At 45.7% G+C, this 21,540-nt stretch overlaps 1 protein-coding gene across 2 annotated transcripts in view; it reads left to right on the top strand.

Moving 5' to 3' along the window:
• XPO7 (exportin 7) overlaps positions 1-21,540 on the top strand; it is a 71,247-nt gene that overhangs the window by 6,749 nt on the left and 42,958 nt on the right. The window contains exons 2-12 of one of the 2 annotated variants that reach the window (XM_069035481.1): positions 1,429-1,575; positions 2,623-2,716; positions 4,387-4,553; positions 7,545-7,610; positions 11,188-11,292; positions 12,315-12,480; positions 13,015-13,088; positions 14,055-14,174; positions 14,578-14,724; positions 15,649-15,821; positions 21,303-21,496. In XM_069035481.1, the coding sequence (XP_068891582.1) occupies positions 1,429-1,575; positions 2,623-2,716; positions 4,387-4,553; positions 7,545-7,610; positions 11,188-11,292; positions 12,315-12,480; positions 13,015-13,088; positions 14,055-14,174; positions 14,578-14,724; positions 15,649-15,821; positions 21,303-21,496 (1,453 nt within the window). Of the gene's footprint in view, positions 1-1,428; positions 1,576-2,622; positions 2,717-4,386; positions 4,554-7,544; positions 7,638-11,187; positions 11,293-12,314; positions 12,481-13,014; positions 13,089-14,054; positions 14,175-14,577; positions 14,725-15,648; positions 15,822-21,302; positions 21,497-21,540 lie in introns of both variants that reach the window. The other variant, XM_069035480.1, reaches the window with a different exon arrangement.

Raw genomic sequence — 21,540 nt, 5'->3', positions numbered from 1 at the left:
CCTGGAATTGCCGTGTAGGGAATGTTCCCTGCTGGAAGTGTGCATCCGCTGGCTCATCCCGGAGCCTCATCCCAAACAACCTCTCCCAAAAATAAATCCCACAGCCAGCGCTATCCTGGTTTTTGGAAAAGCCCAAAATTCCCAGCTTGGAATGATCCCCCCTGGAAAGCTGCAGGTGGGAACAGCTGCTCGTTAATCCAGCAGGAAAATCCCCAGGGAATGTTTGTATCCAGCTGCAAATCTGCTCTTTAGCTGGGACACCTCGGGTGTCACCGGGGGGAAGCATCCGCCCCCATCCCAATTCCTGGGAATATTTTCCGGCTGTCTGAGCACTCGGGATCTGCCTGGTGGTTTTCAATCCCTTTGGAGGCATCCAGGGAGGCTCCATCCCGTTCTCCTTCCGTTCCTGCTCCAGGGGGTTGGGATGTGGTGATGGAAGAGGTTCAGGGGGAGCTCCTCCCGCTGTCCTGGGGTGCTGAGGGACAGTGGGAATTGGGAATGCCCATCCCAAACTGCTCCGTGATTCCATGAAATCTGTTATGGCTCCGTGCAAAGGGAACGTGAGCTGAGTTTGGGAGGAATTTGACAGTGGGAAGTTCAGGATATTGGGAAGGAATTCCTGGCTGGGAGGGGCTGGGATGGAATTCCCAGGGAAGCTGTGGCTGCCCCTGGATCCCTGGAAGTGTCCAAGGCCAGGTTGGGATAACCTGGGATAGTGGGAGGTGTCCCTGCCCACGGCAGGGGATGGGAATGGATGGGATTTAAGGTTCTTCCAAACCAAACCAGTCTGTGATTCCATGGAAAAGGTGAAAATGAGAGGAATTCCCCTGCAGGGAATTCCATAAATCCAACAGAACAACAAAAGGGAAAGGGGGAACTGGGAAGGGGGAAGGGAAAGGAGAAGGGAAAGGAGAAGGGAAAGGAGAAGGGAAAGGAGAAGGGAAAGGAGAAGGGAAAGGAGAAGGGAAAGGAGAAGGGAAGGGAAGGGAAGGGAAGGGAAGGGAAGGGAAGGGAAGGGAAGGGAAGGGAAGGGAAGGAAAGGAAAGGAAAGGAAAGGAAAGGAAAGGAAAGGAAAGGAAAGGAAAGGAAAGGAAAGGAAAGGAAAGGAAAGGAAAGGAAAGGAAAGGAAAGGAAAGGAAAGGAAAGGAAAGGAAAGGAAAGGAAAGGAAAGGAGAAAAGGGAAGGGGAAGGGGAAAGGGAAGGGGAAAAGGGAAGGGAAGGAGAAGGGAAAAGGGAAGGAAAGAGAAGGGAAGGAAAAGAAGGGAAAAGGGAAAGGAGAAGCTACAGAAAGCTCAATTTGCGCGTGCACAAACACAACACTGTGTCCACTGATGCAGAGGACTCACCTTCCATCCCTTCCATCCCTAAATTTTTAGCTATCCCTACATTTCCAGGTGTGCCCAAATGCCGTTTTTCCGTGTTTTCCAGAGCCTGGCCCAGCTGGAGAACCTGTGCAAGCAGCTCTATGAGACCACGGACACGGCCACGCGCCTGCAGGCCGAGAAGGCGCTGGTGGAGTTCACCAACAGCCCCGACTGCCTGAGCAAGTGCCAGCTGCTCCTCGAGAGAGGCAGCGTGAGTGCATCCCCAGGGATCCCCCAAAAGCCTGGAATTCCAGCCTTGGATGAGGGAATTGCCCCCACCCCCCAGCGCAGCTCTTTGGTGTTCATAAATGGCACCAGAAACCCGAGCGAGGCGGTTCCTGCTCCGGGCAGCCGGGCTTGGAGGTGGAATTGCGGCTTCCAAGCTGGAATTGGGGCTTCTGGTTGTTCTTCCCACTGGCACAGGGTGGGGATAGGGGGGATTTTGGGGATGGAATTGCTGGCTGGGAGGGTGGGATGGGGCTGGGGTGGAATTCCCAGAGAAGCTGGGGTTGCCCCTGGATCCCTGGAGGTGTCCAAGGGCAGGTTGGGATAATCTGGGGTAGTGGGAGGTGTCGGGATTGGAACTGGATGGGATTTAAGGTCCCAACCCAGCCAAACCATGCCAGGATCCTGGAATTCCCATGGAGTTGATAAATACCACAAGAAATTCGAGTCAGGAAGTCGCAGCCCTTCCCAAAAGAGTTTGGATAATCCCTTAATTTGATCCCTTGTCCTGGGCAACTCTGGGATTCAGGTTGAATTCCATAAAATTGGCTATTTTTCCTTTATTTTTCCAAATGGGAATGCTTTAAAGATTTCTCTTCTGCTTTGCCAGGTCAGAAGGAAAACAAAAAAACCAAACCAAGGGGTTGAGGTGGCTGAATTCCGTGATTTTTATCCCGGGATTAGCTCAGTGATCCATAGGAAACACATTAAATACATAGCCTGTATTTAATAACAACTGGAAGCTGCTTTTTAATTTAAATTATCCCTTTCCTGTGGCTCCCAGGGATCATTCCAGCATGGAATGGAAGGAAATTTAAATATTTTGGCAGTTTCCAGTGGCACTTCCATGGTGTTCTGCTCTTCCAAAGCTTTTCCTTCCTCAACTCCAACTTGTTTCACTTTAGGATTAGATTCCATGGAGGGGGGGGGATTTGCTCCAAATCCATTTCTGCTCCATGAATTAAAATTCCAATTGGGGTTTTTTTTTTTTTTTTTTTTGGATTTATTTTCCCTCTGGTTTTGTTTTTTCCAGTCTTCCTACTCCCAGTTACTGGCAGCCACCTGCCTTACCAAACTGGTGTCACGCACAAACAACCCCCTGCCGCTGGAGCAGCGAATAGATATCCGTGAGTATGGAATTTTTTCCCACCAAATCCATGGAATCTCGGGCACAGAGGCTCCTTTCCGTGGGTGGGAGGTTCCCTGCCAGCTCTGGGCTTTCCACTTGGGATGCTCCAAAGGTTTATTGTGGATGGGGTGGCTTTGCTGTGTTGTTAGCAGAGTTCAAGGCTGGATAGCCGGAATTTTTTGGGATAAAAGGGAATGACAGTTCCGTGGTCTGGTGAATAAACCACGTGGATTTGATACATTTCCCTTGGAATGCAAAATCCAAGGGTGTGGTCAAGGCAGAAAAGCCTTTATGGGTGTCTGGAATATCATTTGGATTTGGATTTTGGGGATTTAATCCATCCAGGGAAGCAGGAAATGCCTCAGCCTGCTTTCCTTTTTACCATTGATACGGGAGATTGTCATCTCCAGGGAAAGCTCTGGAAATACTTGGGATCTGAAGGGTTTTCCAGCCTTGGAACAGGCAGAATCCCCATCCCTGCAAGTGGAGGCAGCCCCTGAGGATGGGGGTTGGCCTCCATGACCTTCAAGGGCTTTTCCAACCTTCAGAATTCCCTGATTTTTGGAGCTGATGGAGCCAACAAATGAGGTTTGAGGGTGGGAATCTCACCCTTTTTCCAGCTGTATTCCAGGGCTAAATCCAACCCTTTCCCAACATTTTCAATTCCTGACACTTTACCGTGCTGTAAATCAGATCCCTCCTGATGGGAGAGAAAGTCCTTGCAAGGAGTTTCAAAGATAAACCCAGACTTTTCCTGGAGTTTCAAGGATAAACCCAGACTTTTCCTGGGGTTTCAAGGATAAGCCCAGACTTTTCCTGGGGTTTCAAGGATAAGCCCAGACTTTTCCTGGGGTTTCAAGGATAAACCCAGACTTTTCCTGGAGTTTCAAGGATAAACCCAGACTTCTCCTGGAGTTTCAAAGATAAACCCAGACTTTTCCTGGAGTTTCACTGCTTCCAGGTAGTTTTTTTATGAAGTCTTATCAGAGGAACAGAGCCACCAGTGTGACCCAGGTACAGCATGGAAGGAAGAAAAGTAGGAATGAGTCCAATTATCAAGGTTTACACAGCCTTTTAAAGATATTTTAACCAATAGTTACTAAAAACGTGCATTATTTTCACTTTCCTACCAATCCTTCAGTAACACAGGCAGGAACTGTGGAATTCTCTATCCAATCATCCCAAACCACTTCCACTGCAGAACACGGAGTGGTAGAAGAAGGAGAAGAAGGTTTAGAGAACAGCAACAACCCTCCATTTGGATATTTTTCACTCTTCTCTATTTACTACCAAGAGAAGCCCAAAACCTCTGCATTTTTCCCCCTGTGCCAATCTCACCTCGTCGTCCATCACCTCATTCCCACCGCTGCATTTTCCAGTTCTTGTCTGACTGTTGGTAATTTTTTCCAAGGTTGGAGGTTAAACCAGCGTTGTTCAGGGGGGTAAAAACCCTTCAAAACAGGCAGAGAAATATCCTCAGCACTCTGGGTTCCTACAATTCCCAAACCAAAACCCAACCTTTACCTCTTACTCCCCATATTCCTTTCAACTCCCTCAAATCCACCACCCCAGAGCTCCTTTTCCCTTTGGTGGAAACCACCTGCGAACCCCACAGGGCTGGATTTTCCTTTTTCCCTTCCTTTGCTCCATCTTTTCCATGTTTTCCAGGGAATTATGTGCTGAACTACCTGGCCACGAGGCCGAAGCTGGCGACCTTCGTGACGCAGGCGCTGATCCAGCTCTATGCCAGGATCACCAAGCTGGGCTGGTTCGACTGCCAGAAGGACGAGTTCGTCTTCAGGAACGTCATCAACGACGTCACCAGGTTCCTGCAGGTCAGATTCCCTCCTGGAATTGCCAGGATTCCCCCAAATCCAGCGGTTTTCCAGCTGTTCTTCAGCGGTTCGGCCTCTGCTGTGGTGGTGCTTTGGGGGAGCGGCTTCCGAGGGCAAACGGCTCCTTTATTTTGAGTGAAATTTGAATTTTTTTTAGCAAAATCTGAGTATTTTTCAGCTAAATCAGAATTTTTTTTAGCCAAATCTTAATATTTTTTAGCCAAATCTGAATTTTTTCAGCCAAATCCGAATATTTTTTAGCTAAATCCGAATATTTTCAGCCAAATCCGAATATTTTTTAGCTAAATCCAAATATTTTTTTAGCCAAATCTGAATATTTTTTAGCTAAATCGTAATATTTTTTAGCCAAATCTGAATTTTTTCAGCCAAATCCGAATATTTTCAGCCAAATCCGAATATTTTTACCTAAATCCGAATTTTTTTACCTAAATCCGAATATTTTCAGCCAAATCCGAATATTTTTTACCTAAATCCAAATATTTTTAGCTAAATCCAAATATTTTTTAGCCAAATCTGAATTTTTTTAGCCAAATCTTAATATTTTTTAGCTAAATCTTAATATTTTTTAGCCAAATCTGAATTTTTTTAGCCAAATCCAAATATTTTTTAACTAAATCCGAATATTTTTTAGCCAAATCTGAATTTTTTTAGCCAAATCTGAATTTTTTTAGCGAAATCTGAATATTTTTAGCTAAATCTGAATATTTTTAGCCAAATCCAAATATTTTTTTAGCTAAATCCGAATATTTTTTAGCCAAATCTGAATATTTTTAAGCCAAATCTGAATTTTTTTAGCTAAATCCGAATATTTTTAGCTAAATCTTAATATTTTTAGCCAAATCTGAATATTTTTTAGCCAAATCCAAATATTTTTTAGCCAAATCCGAATATTTTTAGCTAAATCCAAATATTTTTAGCTAAATCTGAATACTTTTTAGCCAAATCTGATTATTTTTAGCCAAATCCGAATATTTTTTGCTAAATCTGAATATGTTTTAGCTAAATCCAAATATTTTTTAGTCAAATCCGATTTTTTTTAGCGAAACCTGAATATTTTTTAGCCAAATCCAAATATTTTTTTAGCTAAATCCGAATATTTTTTACTAAATCCGAATATTTTTTAGCTAAATCCTAATATTTTTAGCTACATCTGAATATTTTTAGCAAAATCTTAATTTTTTTAGCTAAATCCGAATATTTTTTAGCTAAATCCAAATATTTTTTAGCCAAATCTGATTATTTTTAGCCAAAGCTGAATATTTTTAGAAAAATCTTAATTTTTTTAGCCAAATCCCAATATTTTTTAGCTAAATCCGAATATTTTTAAACTAAATCCAAATATTTTTAGCTCAACCCTAATATTTTTTAAGCTAAATAGTAATTTTTTTTTTGCTAAATCCTCATTTTTTTTAGCCAAATCCAAATATTTTTTAGCCAAATCCCAATTTTTTTTCGCTAAATCTGAATTTTTTTAGCCAAATCCTAATTTTTTTTTTTTTGCTCAATCCTAATTTTTTAACCAAATCCTCCATTTTTTTAGCTGAATTCTGATGGTTTGCAGTGAGGCAGGATTGGGCTATGAAGCCATTTCAAGATTCCTTTGCTTTCCAGCCCTCCTGACTCCATCCCAAATATTCCTCAGGTGCTTTTGGCTGCAATTCCCAGAGCTGCATCCCTCATTTTCCTGCTCCCGGCACAGGGGACGTGGTATTTGTAATTAAGACCTTTAATTAATTAATGTTGAGACAATTCCTCCTCCAATCCCCTTTCCTGGCTGCCAGAACACCCAGGAGGCTTCTCTGGATCCAGAGGTGCTTCCGTGGGGTTTTCCAAGAGCTTCTCCTGGGATTTTCTTGTCTCCAAGATCCCCAAATCCTGAAATATTCCTGAATTCCTCTGTTGCAGATGAGTCTTTGGAGTTGGAGTTTAGGGCAGGAGGTGCAGAGCCAGGATTTAGGAAAAGGAACAAATTCCAGGTTGTTTCTCTTCAATCCTTGGATCCAGGATTTCACCTTTTTAGGGAAGAGGAATCTGCACCCACAGCTGGCTCCTTGTTGAGGAGAATGGGAAAAATGGGATTCTTTCCTCTGGGAAAAGGGGTTGCCCTCCTTGGCAGGAGGGTGGTAGACCTTAAAAATGAGGGGGTGGGAGTTTATTTCCCAAAGTTTTCCATGTGTTTTGCCTTAAAATTGACCCCAAAAATTAGAAAAACTCCCCAGAAGAACTCTCTGGATCCAGAGGTGCTTCCGTGGGGTTTTCCAAAGGCTTCTCCTGGGATTTTTTTGTCTCCAAGGTCCCCAAATCCTGAAATATTCCTGAATTCCTGTGTTGCAGATGAGTCTTTGGAGCTGGAGTTTAGGGCAGGAGGTGCAGAGCCAGGATTTAGGAAAGGAACCGCCAGGTGCAGAAATTGGGGAAAAGGAACAAATTCCAGGTTGTTTCTCTTCAATCCTTGGATCCAGGATTTCACCTTTTTTAGGGAAGAGGAATCTGCACCCACAGCTGGCTCCTTGTTGAGGAGAATGGGAAAAATGGGATTCTTTCCTCTGGGAAACGGGTTGCCCTCATTGGCATTTGGACCTTAAAAATGAGGGGGTTGGAGTTTATTTCCCAAAGTTTTCCATGTGTTTTGCCTTAAAATTGACCCCAAAAAATAGAAAAACTCCCCCAAAAAATCTGCTCAGGGTTAGGACATCACAGGAAAAAGACCTTAATAAAATAATCAATTACAATAATAATATTAAAATATGAAAATATGGAATAAAGGGGCCTATTTTTGGTAGCTCACTCACTCCTCTTTAGACCCTTTTGCCTCACGGATTTTAAAAGCACGTTTGAAATTCACAATCTGAGCTATTTCACACTCAGAAAAATAAGGATTAAGCTTTTCTAGCCAGGAATTTTTCCAAGGCAATAAATCCTTGGAAGTGCAGCCCAGTGAAAGCTGTGCCTGTGCCTTTGCCTCCCCAGGACAGTGTAGAGCACTGCATCATAGGAGTGACAATCCTGTCCCAACTAACGAATGAAATTAATCAAGTAAGTGCTACAGCCTTCCTCAGTGAAGTAAGTGTCCAATTTTCTCATTCATATTGTTGTGTCCTGCCTTTTCCGGGGTTTTTTTTTGGGAATTTTGCTGTCTGGGAGGTGTTTGAGGGGGGGGTGTTGTTGTGTTTGTTGGGTTTTTTTTTGTTGTTGTTTTACACGGTCGCTGCCTGTTCGTGCTGAGATGCTGAGAGCTCCTGTCTTGAGGGATTGTTTTGTTTCACTGGCATCTTCCATCTTTTCCCATGTTTTGGTGTGGTTTTCTGGGATGGGAAGGGGGAAGAACAAGGATAAGGAATTATTTAGTGAGGATGAGTGTGAGCCCTATTGTCAGCCCCACTTTATTGACCTGGGAGAAAATCCAAAATTAGCCAAGTGTGCCCATTTTTAAACCATCCCTTTCATCAGGATGAAACTCTGAATGAATTTCTGGGATAAATTTCCCACAAATCCTGCTGGATTCTCTGGGCTGTGTCCCTTTCACAGCCCCTGAGGCCTGGCCAGGCCCGATCCCAGCCCAGCTTTTCCCAGATGGATTTAAGATCCCTCCAAGGCTGTGCTGCCTCTTGGAATTGCTGCTGGAATCTGGGATGAGCAGCTTTAGCTGGTGCTGTCCCATCTTCCATGGTTTTCCCATGGTTTTCCCGTGGTTTTCCCATGGTTTTCCCATGGTTTTCCCCTCAGCCAGGCAGATTTTGCTGCAGTGCTGAGCTGAGGGTCACGATGGCTGTAAAAGTCTCTGGTTTTCAGCCCCTCCCCCACGACCAGGGAGATAAAACCAAAATAATCCAACTGTGCCCATTTTTAAACCATCCCTTTCATCAGGATGAAACTCTGAATGAATTTCTGGGATAAATTTCCCACAAATCCTGCTGGATTCTCTGGGCCGTGTCCCTTTCACAGCCCCTGAGGCCTGGCCAGGCCCGATCCCGGCCCAGCTTTTCCCAGGTGGATTTAAGATCCCTCCAAGGCTGTGCTGCCTCTTGGAATTGCTGCTGGAATCTGGGATGAGCAGCTTTAGCTGGTGCTGTCCCATCTTCCATGGTTTTCCCATGGTTTTCCCGTGGTTTTCCCATGGTTTTCCCATGGTTTTCCCATGGTTTTCCCCTCAGCCAGGCAGATTTTGCTGCAGTGCTGAGGGTCACGATGGGTGTAAAAGTCTCTGATTTTCAGCCCCTCCCTCATGACCAGGGAGATAAAATCCAGAATTGTCCAACTGTGCCCATTTTTAAACCATCCCTTTCATCAGGATGAAACTCTGAATGAATTTCTGGGATAAATTTCCCACAAATCCTGCTGGATTCTCTGGGCTGTGTCCCTTTCACAGCCCCTGAGGCCTGGCCAGGCCCGATCCTGGCCCAGCTTTTCCCAGGTGGATTTAAGATCCCTCCAAGGCTGTGCTGCCTCTTGGAATTGCTGCTGGAATCTGGGATGAGCAGCTTTAGCTGGTGCTGTCCCATCTTCCATGGTTTTCCCATGGTTTCCCCATGGTTTTCCCGTGGTTTTCTCAATGGTTTTCCCATGGTTTTCCCCTCAGCCAGGCAGATTTTGCTGCAGTGCTGAGGGTCACAATGGGTGTAAAAGTCTCTGGTTTTCAGCCCCTCCCCCATGACCAGGGAGATAAAACCAAAATAATCCAACTGTGCCCATTTTTAAACCATCCCTTTCATCAGGATGAAACTCTGAATGAATTTCTGGGATAAATTTCCCACAAATCCTGCTGGATTCTCTGGGCCGTGTCCCTTTCACAGCCCCTGAGGCCTGGCCAGGCCTGATGCCGGCCCAGCTTTTCCCAGGTGGATTTAAGATCCCTCCAAGGCTGTGCTGCCTCTTGGAATTGCTGCTGGAATCTGGGATGAGCAGCTTTAGCTGGTGCTGTCCCATCTTCCATGGTTTTCCCATGGTTTTCCCATGGTTTTCCCATGGTTTTCCCCTCAGCCAGGCAGATTTTGCTGCAGTGCTGAGCTGAGGGTCATGATGGCTGTAAAAGTCTCTGGTTTTCAGCCCCTCCCCCACGACCAGGGAGATAAAATCCAAAGTTATCCAACTGTGCCCATTTTTAAACCATCCCTTTCACCCAGGATGAAACTCTGAATGAATTTCTGGGATAAATTTCCCACAAATCCTGCTGGATTCTCTGGGCTGTGTCCCTTTCACAGCCCCTGAGGCCTGGCCAGGCCCAGTCCCAGCCCAGCTTTTCCCAGGTGGATTTAAGATCCCTCCAAGGCTGTGCTGCCTCTTGGAATTGCTGCTGGAATCTGGGATGAGCAGCTTTAGCTGGTGCTGTCCCATCTTCCATGGTTTTCCCATGGTTTTCCCGTGGTTTTCCCATGGTTTTCCCATGGTTTTCCCCTCAGCCAGGCAGATTTTGCTGCAGTGCTGAGCTGAGGGTCACGATGGGTGTAAAAGTCTCTGGTTTTCCTAAAGAAACAGGTGGAACAAAGGATTTTGATTTTAATGTCTCACATAGTAACGAACTTTGGATTTTCCTGGGATGTTGCCTAATCCAGAGAAATCCTGGAGGCAATCTGCACCAAGCAGGATAAAACCTGCCAGGACACAGGAAAATGGGGATCAACACAAAAATTGGGATGGTATTTTCCATACCCACAAAGGGCTTTAAATGGGAATTAAATATCGTTCATTTTCCTCAACTCCCTGAATTCCCAGTAGTCTGAACTGAGGAATAATTTTGGTATTAAAGCACCTGACAAATTTAGGTCCAGCTTGGATCTGCCACCAACTGTTGGGGCTTTTCCTTCTCTCATAAAATATAAAGGATGGGAGTGTTGGGATCCTCCAAGGAATTGTTGGGAAAATTCAGGTGTAAAATCCAACGTTGGAGCTGTCCTGGTTCCTCAAATACTGGAGGATGTTTTGGAAATTGAAATTTAAGTGAGGAACAGTAAAAGAAACATTTAAAAATGGATATTTATGCAGGAATTCTGCATCCCACTGGGATAACCCAGTGCCCATCCCAGGAATTAGGCTCGGATCGATGGCAAAAATGGGAATTTTTCCTCACTTTCCCCCTTTTCCTGGAAAAACAAAGCTGTGAAGTGCTCTGAGTTTTGCTGCTCCTCAGCTCTGGGATCCGGTGACAGATCCAGGACTGGACTTTATCCCATAAAACAGCAAAGTCCAACCTGGCTATCCCTGGATAACTCCTTCCAGTTCCCTTCCTCTCCATCTGGGTTCAGGAGGGAATTTTAATTCCTGGTGCTTATCCCTGCCTGCCCAGCAGCTCCAGATGGGATTTAACCCTTTGGAGCCGGCCATTCCCGTTCCTAAAATCCCCAAATGCTGCCGAAAATGTTGTTGCTGCTGACTGGGGCAGAGATTGAAGTAAAACTGGGAAGAAATTTGGAATAACCCAGCCCAGCTTCATGGCAGGGCTACACCAAAACCCCAGGAATGTGAATTTATCCGTGGAAAAGCTGTGGAATTGCATCCCGCTGGTTTAGGCAGTTGTGGGGAGGGAAAGCTCGATGTCCCAGTGCTTCCCAGGGTTCCTGCTGGTTTTCCTGGTCTCATCCCATGAGCTCTGAGCCCTGGTTCTCTCCCTGTCCAGGCGGACACCACCCACCCCCTGACCAAGCACAGGAAAATTGCCTCTTCCTTCCGGGATTCCTCTTTATTTGATATTTTCACCCTGTCCTGCAGTTTACTGAAACAGGTAAGGAAAGGTTTGGAATCTTTTTTGGGAAATGAGATGCTGGGGCAGCGTGTTTTGGGATGAAATTCCTTCCTGGAATGAGCACTCTGGTCCTAAAAACTCTGCTCTGGGGTTGTTTTTCAGGGAAAAAATGGATGTATTAAGGAAATTTCCTTTCTAAAGAAATCAATATTATTATTGTTGTTATTATTATTATTATTGTTGTTGTTATTATTATTAAAATAATTATTTAATAATTAATTTTATTTAAATAATAAATAAATATAAAATAAGTAACAAACCATGCCACAAACAGAAATAATTCCACTGTTCCAACTGCAAATCCATCCCTGGATCCTGGGTTTAAACTTCCCTGCCTTTAAGCATCAGGAAAGAGAGGAGAAGTTTGGGTTCCATTTTCAGTATCTTTGACAAGTAAATCCTTATCCCTGGCCCTGCACAGGACACCCAAAATCCCAACATTTCCAAACTATTTGGGATGGATTCAAGCTGGAATGAGTTCATTTTAAGCCCAGGGTGATGATACAAAGGATAAAAGGACCAAGATGTGTTTAGACTGTGGAGAAATGAGCCAGAATTCCATGTCCAGGGAATTACCAAGATGTGTTTAGACTGTGGAGAAATGAGCCAGAATTCCATGTCCAGGGAATTCTCTGTGTCATGGGAGTATCCCAGTTTTCCCTGCCTGAAGCAGCTGCTCATTCCCATGGGAAGGAGAGCCCAGGATTCCTGTCAGGCAGAAAAGGGGGGTTGTGTTTAACATTAATGAGAATTCCCTGATCTCCTGCATCCCTGGCAAGCCTCATGCCTGTGCAGTTCAGGGAGGGAAATGGGAATGCTGCCTGTTATCCATGTCCTGGAAAGACTCTGGAATATATTTATGGACTCGCTACCTCTACAAACACTCCTGGTGCTCGTTCCACAAAGCCCCATCCTGCTTCAAGTGAAATCCTGCCTCAATTCAGCTGCCACTTGGATTTATTTTCCCCTTTTTCCTGGTCTTAATTCCACGTTTTCCACAGGCTTCTGGGAAGAACCTGAACCTGAACGATGAAAGCCAGCACGGGCTGCTGATGCAGCTCCTCAAGCTCACCCACAACTGCCTGAACTTCGATTTCATCGGCACCTCCACGGACGAGTCCTCGGATGATCTTTGCACTGTGCAGATCCCAACCAGTTGGAGATCAGGTGATTCCTGCAGGAATGCACAGCATCCCACCTGGAAAACGCTCAAACCCTCTGAGTTGGCATAAATAAACCTGGGTGTGCAAAGCCAGGGGTTAAACCCAAAGCCAGAGGTTAAACCCAGCCTTGAACCCACCTAATTCACTTTTGGGATTTTATCTTGCTTTAAAAACCCCTTTTCCCTTCCAGTCTTTCACCTCCCAGTCCAACCACCAGGAAAATGGAATTTTTTTTAAAAAAGCAGAGCAGAACTTGGCACCTTTTCCCCACATCCTGCTGTTCCCAGCAGGCATTTGACAGGCACTTGCACAGATTGTATTCTTAAAATACCTTCCTGTCATTTTCTCCCAGTTCCAAGCACCAGTGGGTGACTTTATTTCTAGGAAAGGCTTTTGCGTTAAAAATACAAAATCCTGGGGAAATTTTCTTGGAATTGTGGTGCTTTGGTGTGACAAATCCACGTGCCATGAGTGATAAAATAAGGATTAGACCTGTGGGAAGCTGTAAATGGAGGTAAAATCCTCTTTTGTCTTGCAGCATTCTTGGATTCTTCGACCCTTCAGTTGTTTTTTGATCTTTATCATTCCATCCCTCCTTCGTTTTCTCCTCTGGTAAGTCCAGGGTTTATTTTCCTTTATTTTAGGATTCATGTGGCAGATTCCCTGGAGGTTCAGGTGCCCCAGGTTGTGCTGAAATGTCCGAGTGCTGCTGAGAGTTTTGGAGTATCTACAGGGTTGGATTTTCCCTAAAAAAACACATTTTTGCTGGAATTCCAACCTCCTTTCCCCTCACACAACTTGGAATCTCTTGTTTGCTCATCCCCTTGAGGAACGTAGCCTCTGTTATTCCCAAACCAGGTCCTAAAACCACACCAGGAGTAGGGAGCAAGCCGGGAAACAGCCCAAGGAATGGAATTTCTCCTTCCACCCTTCCAAACTAGGCCGTGTCCCACTGGGATGAAAGGGCCAAGGGCACAACTGAGCTAAAAGTTGGATTATTTCTTCTGGAAAAATAAGAAAAATTGGCCTGTCAGGCATTTATCTCCATGATAAATATTTCCCATGATTAAAGCTCAATGAAAACAAAGCTGAGAGGGAAGGGCCTTCAGAAAGAATTGTTCCATGGAGACTCCACTTACTCTGGTGGAGGGTTAATGGCTAGTCCTGAATTTCCAGCCTCAAATATTCAGGAGAGATTGGAAGTGTGAGACTCCTTTTTTGAATGGAAATCTGAAATTATTCCATTGGGATCAGTGATTGGAGTCCCCATCCCTGAAGGTGTCCAGGGAAGAAGGCCTGGATGTGGCACTCAGTGCTCTGGGCTGGGATCAAAGGTTGGACTCTGACCTTGGAGGGCTTTTCCCACCTCAGGAATTCCATGATTCTGTGACTCTTGGGATGGAGCTGTTCCTGTGGGTGCTGTAATTTCTTTCTCCGCTGCGAAGGTGAAGGAGCTGTTCTGTCCCTAAAGGAGCACCAAACCTCAGTCACTGCTCGTGTCATGAGGGGAAAACCTCTTCATTTCCATATTCTCATCCCGATTTTTGTGGTTTTTCCCATTTTCCTGTGTCCTGGCAGGTTTTATCCTGCTTGGTGCAGATCGCCTCCGTGCGCCGCTCCCTCTTCAACAACGCCGAGCGGGCAAAGTTCTTGTCTCATCTCGTGGATGGAGTGAAACGGATACTGGAAAACCCCCAGGTGAGTATTCCAGGTGGGATGAGGGCTCTGTGTCCTCTTCATCACATTTCATCCCCAAAAATCCATTTAATGTCCCTCCTGAATGTGGACACAGACACTTGGCAAAGGGGAGAAGGGTCTTGCTGCTTTCTCCTGTTTCCCGCCATTCCACCACCAAGGATGGGTATTAGGAAAAGCTTCTCCATTGGAAGAGTATTTAAGGACTGGAACAGGCTACCCAGGGATGTCACCCTGCCTGGAAGTGCCCAAAAACCAGTAAACGTGGCAGTTCCAGACTGGTTTAATGGGCAGAGTGGGATTTGTTGGGAGCTTGGACTTGTTCTCGGAGCTCTTTCCCAACCTCTGTGATTCCAGGTGACAGCAGAGCCGTTCCCGAGTCCCCCTTTTCTTTCTGTCCCCTCAGAGTTTGTCAGACCCCAACAATTACCATGAGTTCTGCCGGTTGCTGGCCCGGTTGAAAAGCAATTACCAACTGGGAGAACTGGTGAAGGTGGAGAACTACCCTGAGGTGATCCGGCTCATCGCCAACTTCACCGTGACCAGCCTGCAGGTACAAACCTTCCCTTCCCTCTTCCTGCCCCTTGGATTCCCTGGAAAACAAAGCAAGAGCTTCTCATCTGGTTCATTTTTACCCCAAACCCCAGAGGAGGCTGTGACACAATCCTGCATGGATCATCCTGCAAATTCCTGAATGGAATCTGTGGGGGAAGGCAGAGTTGTTGCCATGCCTCCAGAGGCTTTCCATATCCTAGCAGGGAAAAAAAAACCCAACTTGTTAAATAAGGTTTATTTTTAGAATTCTGTCTCACTTCACTCTTCCAATGCACTCAGAGGGGTTGGGAGTAATTGGAATATCATGGATATTCCCACTGAGTTTTCCAGCAGTGTGTACAGCTCACCACCACAGCCCTGCACAGGAGAGGGTTTAAAAAATTGTGGAGCTTGGAGAATTCCTTTGTTCAGTTGTGATTCCTGGGAAGCAGCTCGGGGCTGTGCAGTGTGTGGGAACTGAGTGAGGCCTGGGATTGGAGGCTCAGCTCCATGTCCTGGGAATTTGGGATTACCTCCCAGTGATTACTGAGTGCTGATCCAGGGGTACCCTGAAATTCCTGGTTAATTTGGCAACCAGGCCTTTAAAGATGTTGGCCAGTGGAAAGTGCAATGAGCTGAGCTTTAAACCCCTTCCAACCCAAATTCTGGGGAAAAAAAGTCAAGTCAAACAAAACAAATCATAACTCCCTGGTTTGTATTCCTTCTCTTTTCCCTCTGGAAGCACTGGGAATTTACTCCCAACAGCAAGCCATGAAATTCCTGGTTAATTTGACAACCAGGCCATTAAAGGCATTGGCCAGTGGAAAGTGCAACGAGCTGAGCTTTAAACCCCTTCCAGCCCAAATTCTGTGGAAAAAACTTAAATCAAACACCACGAATCATAACTCCCTGGTTTGTATTCCTTCTCTTTTCCCTCTGGAAGCACTGGGAATTTGCTCCCAACAGTGTGCACTACCTGCTGAGCCTGTGGCAGCGCCTGGCTGCCTCCGTGCCCTACGTGAAGGCCACAGAGCCCCACATGCTGGAGACCTACACCCCCGAGGTGACCAAAGCCTACATCACCTCCCGCCTGGAATCCGTGCACATCATCCTCAGGTGAGGGAATGCCAGGGCTGGGAACGCTTTTCCTGCTGCTCTGAGGGGTGGGAAAGCTGGCAGAGGTGGGGATGTTCCCGCTGGAGAGGACACGGCTGAGGGGTGAGTTCAGTGCAGCTTCCAGGGCCTAAAGGGGCTCCAGGAGAGCTGGAGAGGGACTGGGGACAAGGGATGGAGGGACAGGACCCAGGGAATGGCTTCAAAGTGACAGAAGAACGGCTTAGATGGGATATTGGGAAGGAATTCCTGGCTGGGATGGAATTCCCAGAGCAGCTGGGGCTGCCCCTGGATCCCTGGAAGTGCCCAAGGCTGCGTTGGATCAACCCAGGATAGTGGGAGGTGTCCCTGTCCCTGCCATGGGATGGGATTTAAGCTCTTTCCAACCCAAACCATTCCAGGATTCAGTGAATTCCAAACTGCAGCTCCAACAGCCCTGGGAATAAAACGGGAGCGACCATTCCAGGAGCTGCTGCTCCTGGGACTCCCTGATCCCAGGGGTGCTCCCAGAGCTCCCCACAGCGCCCTGGGCTGCTGGAAAATCCTGCTGGACACAGCCCAGGGGACAGAGGAGCTGTGCTGGCACACCAGGAGGGGCCTGCACCCCTGGGATCTCGGGAATATTCCGGCATTAGGGCTGGAAATGCTGCCCTGGCAGAGCCACACCAACATCCTGGGAGCAGCCCAGGCTCGCCAACAGCTCCAAGAATTCCAAGCTGGGCATTTTTTCCCCTCCAGTGGCTCCAGCTCCCAAGTGAAAGGCAGCGAGTGGCCCTGGGCACCTCTGGAATAAATCCCTGGATGATTTCCAGCTGGGATTGTGTCCCTCTGGAAAGATGCAGCCCTTGCCAATGGCAGAAGGTGGGATGGGATGAACTTCACCATCCCTTCCCAAACCATTCCATAATTCCAGGATTGCCAGCTCCAGAACAATCACTCCAGGCTCCAGCGTATTTCTCTTCCCAGTTTTCCTTTAAAACCAGCCACAAGAGCAGGAAGTTTTGTGAGGATTTCTGAGGGAGCTTTCCTAAATCACAGCCTGGCTGGTTTTTTTAGAAGAGATTTATTTTTTTAAGCTGGGTTGTTTGTTTTTTTTTTTGAGACCCTGCTTAATCTCCCCTGGCTGAGCTGATCTCTGTGTCCGACATGTTCCGGGTAGGATTCATCTTCCCAGAATCTGCAGCATCCCAGAATTCCCATCAGAGCAGAGGGGGAATGTGAGCCAAGCGTGACTCACTTCACTCTCCCAGCTCTGCACAAATTCCACCTAAAAGCACCTTTTATTTTTAATTCATTTCAAGGAATCAGCCTCCAGGATTCCATTGTCGTGCCTGGATTTGTGTGGGATGAATCCTCCCGGGTGTGTGTTTGTGTTGGATGAAAACAAATGGTCAAATATAGGAAAATAAGGCCTCTCTTAGGGAAAACGGATGGGATTATCCCTTTTTCTTCTGGATCATCCATCCCTGGAAGTGTTCAAATCCAGGTTGGACAGGGCTTGGAGCAACCTGGGATGGTGGGAGGTGTCCCTGCCCATGGAAAGGGTGGAATTAAATGAGTTTTAAGGTCCCTTCCAACCCAAATCATTCTGGAATTTTCTGATTTCTTGTGGAATTTATTGCATTTAAAAGAAAAGGCACTGAAAGGATTCCCATGGAAAAGTTGTGCTGTAGGAACACAACCAGAGCCTTTGTTCCTGGCACTGCCCCTTCCCTTCAAACCCCTGGATAAATGTTAAAGGAAGTGGATACTGTTAAAACAACTGGATAAATGTTATGGGAAATGGATAAACGTTAAAAGACCTGGATAAATTTTAAAAGAAGTAGATAAATGTTAAAAGAAATGGATAATTTTAAGGATGGAAGAAGAGCTTGCTCCCGCCAGGTGCCGATGGCTTTTCCCCCTGATCCACTGCTCCTCTCCTGATTTTCCACCTCATTTCTCCACTGCTGCTCTCCTGATTTTTAGCATTTCCCACTGATCCATTGCTGTTCTGATTTCTGGCTTTCCCACCTGATTTATTCCCTGATTTCTGGCTTTTCCACCTGATTTATTCCCTGATTTCTGGCTTTTCCACCTCATTTATTCCCTGATTTCTGGCTTTTCCACCTGATTTATTCCCTGATTTCTGGCTTTTCCACCTCATCCACTTCTCCTCTCCTGATTTTTAGCATTTCCCACTCAGATTCCTGGCTTTCCCACCTTATTTATCCACTTCTCCTCTCCTGATTTTTGGCATTTCCCACTCATCCATTGCTGTTCTGATTTCTGGCTTTCCCACCTGATTTATTCCCTGATTTCTGGCTTTCCCACCTCATTTATTCCCTGATTTCTGCCTTTCCCACCTCATTTATTCCCTGATTTCTGCCTTTCCCACCTCATTTCTCCACTGCTCCTCTCCTGATTTTTAGAGTTCCCCACTCATCCATTGTTGTTCTGATTTCTGGCTTTTCCACCTTATTTATTCTCTGATTTCTGGCTTTTCCACCTTATTTCTTCCCTGATTTCTGGCTTTTCCACCTCATTTATTCCCTGATTTCTGGCTTTTCCATCTTATTTATTCCCTGATTTCTGGCTTTCCCACCTCATTTATTCCCTGATTTCTGGCTTTTCCACCTCATTTCTCCACTGCTCCTCTCCTGATTTTTAGCATTTCCCACTCAGATTTCTGGCTTTTCCACTTTATTTATTCCCTGATTTCTGCCTTTCCCACCTTATTTATCCACTTCTCCTCTCCTGATTTTTAGTGTTTTCCACTGATCCATTGCTGTTCTGATTTCTGGCTTTCCCACCTCATTTATTCCCCGATTTCTGGCTTTTCCACCTTATTTATTCCCCGATTTCTGGCTTTTCCATCTTATTTATTCCCTGATTTCTGGCTTTTCCACCTCATCCACTTCTCCTCTCCTGATTTTTAGCATTTCCCACTCAGATTTCTGGCTTTTCCACCTTATTTATTCCATGATTTCTGGCTTTCCCACCTTATTTATCCACTTCTCCTCTCCTGATTTTTGGCATTTCCCACTGATCCATTGCTGTTCTGATTTCTGGCTTTCCCACCTGATTTATTCCCCGATTTCTGCCTTTCCCACCTGATTTATTCCCTGATTTCTGGCTTTCCCACCTCATTTATTCCCTGATTTCTGGCTTTCCCACCTTATTTATTCCCTGATTTCTGGCTTTTCTACCTTATTTATCCACTTCTCCTCTCCTGATTTTTAGTGTTTCCCTCTCAGATTTCTGGCTTTTCCATCTTATTTCTTCCCTGATTTCTGGCTTTTCCACCTCATTTATTCCCTGATTTCTGCCTTTCCCACCTCATTTATTCTCTGATTTCTGGCTTTCCCACCTCATTTCTCCACTGCTCCTCTCCTGATTTTTAGAGTTTCCCACTCATCCATTGTTGTTCTGATTTCTGGCTTTTCCACCTTATTTATTCTCTGATTTCTGGCTTTTCCACCTTATTTATTCCCTGATTTCTGGCTTTTCTACCTTATTTATCCACTTCTCCTCTCCTGATTTTTAGTGTTTCCCTCTCAGATTTCTGGCTTTTCCATCTTATTTCTTCCCTGATTTCTGGCTTTTCCACCTCATTTATTCCCTGATTTCTGGCTTTTCCATCTTATTTATTCCCTGATTTCTGGCTTTCCCACCTCATTTATTCCCTGATTTCTGGCTTTTTCACCTCATTTCTCCACTGCTCCTCTCCTGATTTTTAGCATTTCCCACTCATCCATTGCTGTTCTGATTTCTGGCTTTTCCACCTCATTTATTCCCTGATTTCTGGCTTTTCCACCTCATTTATTCCCTGATTTCTGGCTTTTCCATCTTATTTATTCCCTGATTTCTGGCTTTCCCACCTCATTTATTCCCTGATTTCTGGCTTTTCCACCTCATTTCTCCACTGCTCCTCTCCTGATTTTTAGCATTTCCCACTCAGATTTCTGGCTTTTCCACTTTATTTATTCCCTGATTTCTGCCTTTCCCACCTTATTTATCCACTTCTCCTCTCCTGATTTTTAGTGTTTTCCACTGATCCATTGCTGTTCTGATTTCTGGCTTTCCCACCTCATTTATTCCCCGATTTCTGGCTTTTCCACCTTATTTATTCCCCGATTTCTGGCTTTTCCATCTTATTTATTCCCTGATTTCTGGCTTTTCCACCTCATCCACTTCTCCTCTCCTGATTTTTAGCATTTCCCACTCAGATTTCTGGCTTTCCCACCTTATTTATCCACTTCTCCTCTCCTGATTTTTGGCATTTCCCACTGATCCATTGCTGTTCTGATTTCTGGCTTTCCCACCTGATTTATTCCCCGATTTCTGCCTTTCCCACCTGATTTATTCCCTGATTTCTGGCTTTCCCACCTCATTTATTCCCTGATTTCTGGCTTTCCCACCTTATTTATTCCCTGATTTCTGGCTTTTCTACCTTATTTATCCACTTCTCCTCTCCTGATTTTTAGTGTTTCCCTCTCAGATTTCTGGCTTTTCCATCTTATTTCTTCCCTGATTTCTGGCTTTTCCACCTCATTTATTCCCTGATTTCTGCCTTTCCCACCTCATTTATTCTCTGATTTCTGGCTTTCCCACCTCATTTCTCCACTGCTCCTCTCCTGATTTTTAGAGTTTCCCACTCATCCATTGTTGTTCTGATTTCTGGCTTTTCCACCTTATTTATTCTCTGATTTCTGGCTTTTCCACCTTATTTATTCCCTGATTTCTGGCTTTTCTACCTTATTTATCCACTTCTCCTCTCCTGATTTTTAGTGTTTCCCTCTCAGATTTCTGGCTTTTCCATCTTATTTCTTCCCTGATTTCTGGCTTTTCCACCTCATTTATTCCCTGATTTCTGGCTTTTCCATCTTATTTATTCCCTGATTTCTGGCTTTCCCACCTCATTTATTCCCTGATTTCTGGCTTTTTCACCTCATTTCTCCACTGCTCCTCTCCTGATTTTTAGCATTTCCCACTCATCCATTGCTGTTCTGATTTCTGGCTTTTCCACCTCATTTATTCCCTGATTTCTGGCTTTTCCACCTCATTTATCCACTTCTCCTCTCCTGATTTTTAGCATTTCCCACTGATCCATTGCTGTTCTGATTTCTGGCTTTCCCACCTCATTTATTCCCTGATTTCTGCCTTTCCCACCTCATTTATTCCCTGATTTCTGCCTTTCCCACCTCATTTATCCACTTCTCCTCTCCTGATTTTTAGCATTTCCCACTCAGATTTCTGGCTTTTCCACCTTATTTCTTCCCTGATTTCTGCCTTTCCCACCTGATTTATTCCCTGATTTCTGCCTTTCCCACCTCATTTCTCCACTGCTCCTCTCCTCATTTCCCACTGACCTTTCATGTCCCTTCTCTCACCTCCCACCACCCTCCAATTCCACGGCGCCTCCCGCACCCCTCTCCCCCCCCGGTACCTCCGGCTGCCTCCACGCCCCGAATTCCCTTTTCCATGCACGTTTTCCTTCCTCAGGGATGGCCTGGAGGACCCTCTGGAGGACACGGGGCTGGTGCAGCAGCAGCTGGACCAGCTCTCCACCATCGGGCGCTGCGAGTACGAGAAGACCTGTGCGCTGCTGGTGCAGCTCTTCGACCAGTCCGCCCAGTCCTACCAGGAGCTGCTGCAGAGCGCCAGCGCCACCCCCATGGACCTGGCAGTGCAGGAAGGTGAGCCAGAGAGCGGGGAATTCCCGAGGGAATTGTGCTTCCTG

The sequence above is a fragment of the Aphelocoma coerulescens genome, chromosome 22 (assembly GCF_041296385.1).
Source record: "Aphelocoma coerulescens isolate FSJ_1873_10779 chromosome 22, UR_Acoe_1.0, whole genome shotgun sequence".
NCBI lineage: Eukaryota > Metazoa > Chordata > Aves > Passeriformes > Corvidae > Aphelocoma > Aphelocoma coerulescens.
Note: the sequence above shows the minus strand (reverse complement) of the source record. Positions and strands in the feature narration are given on the sequence as shown.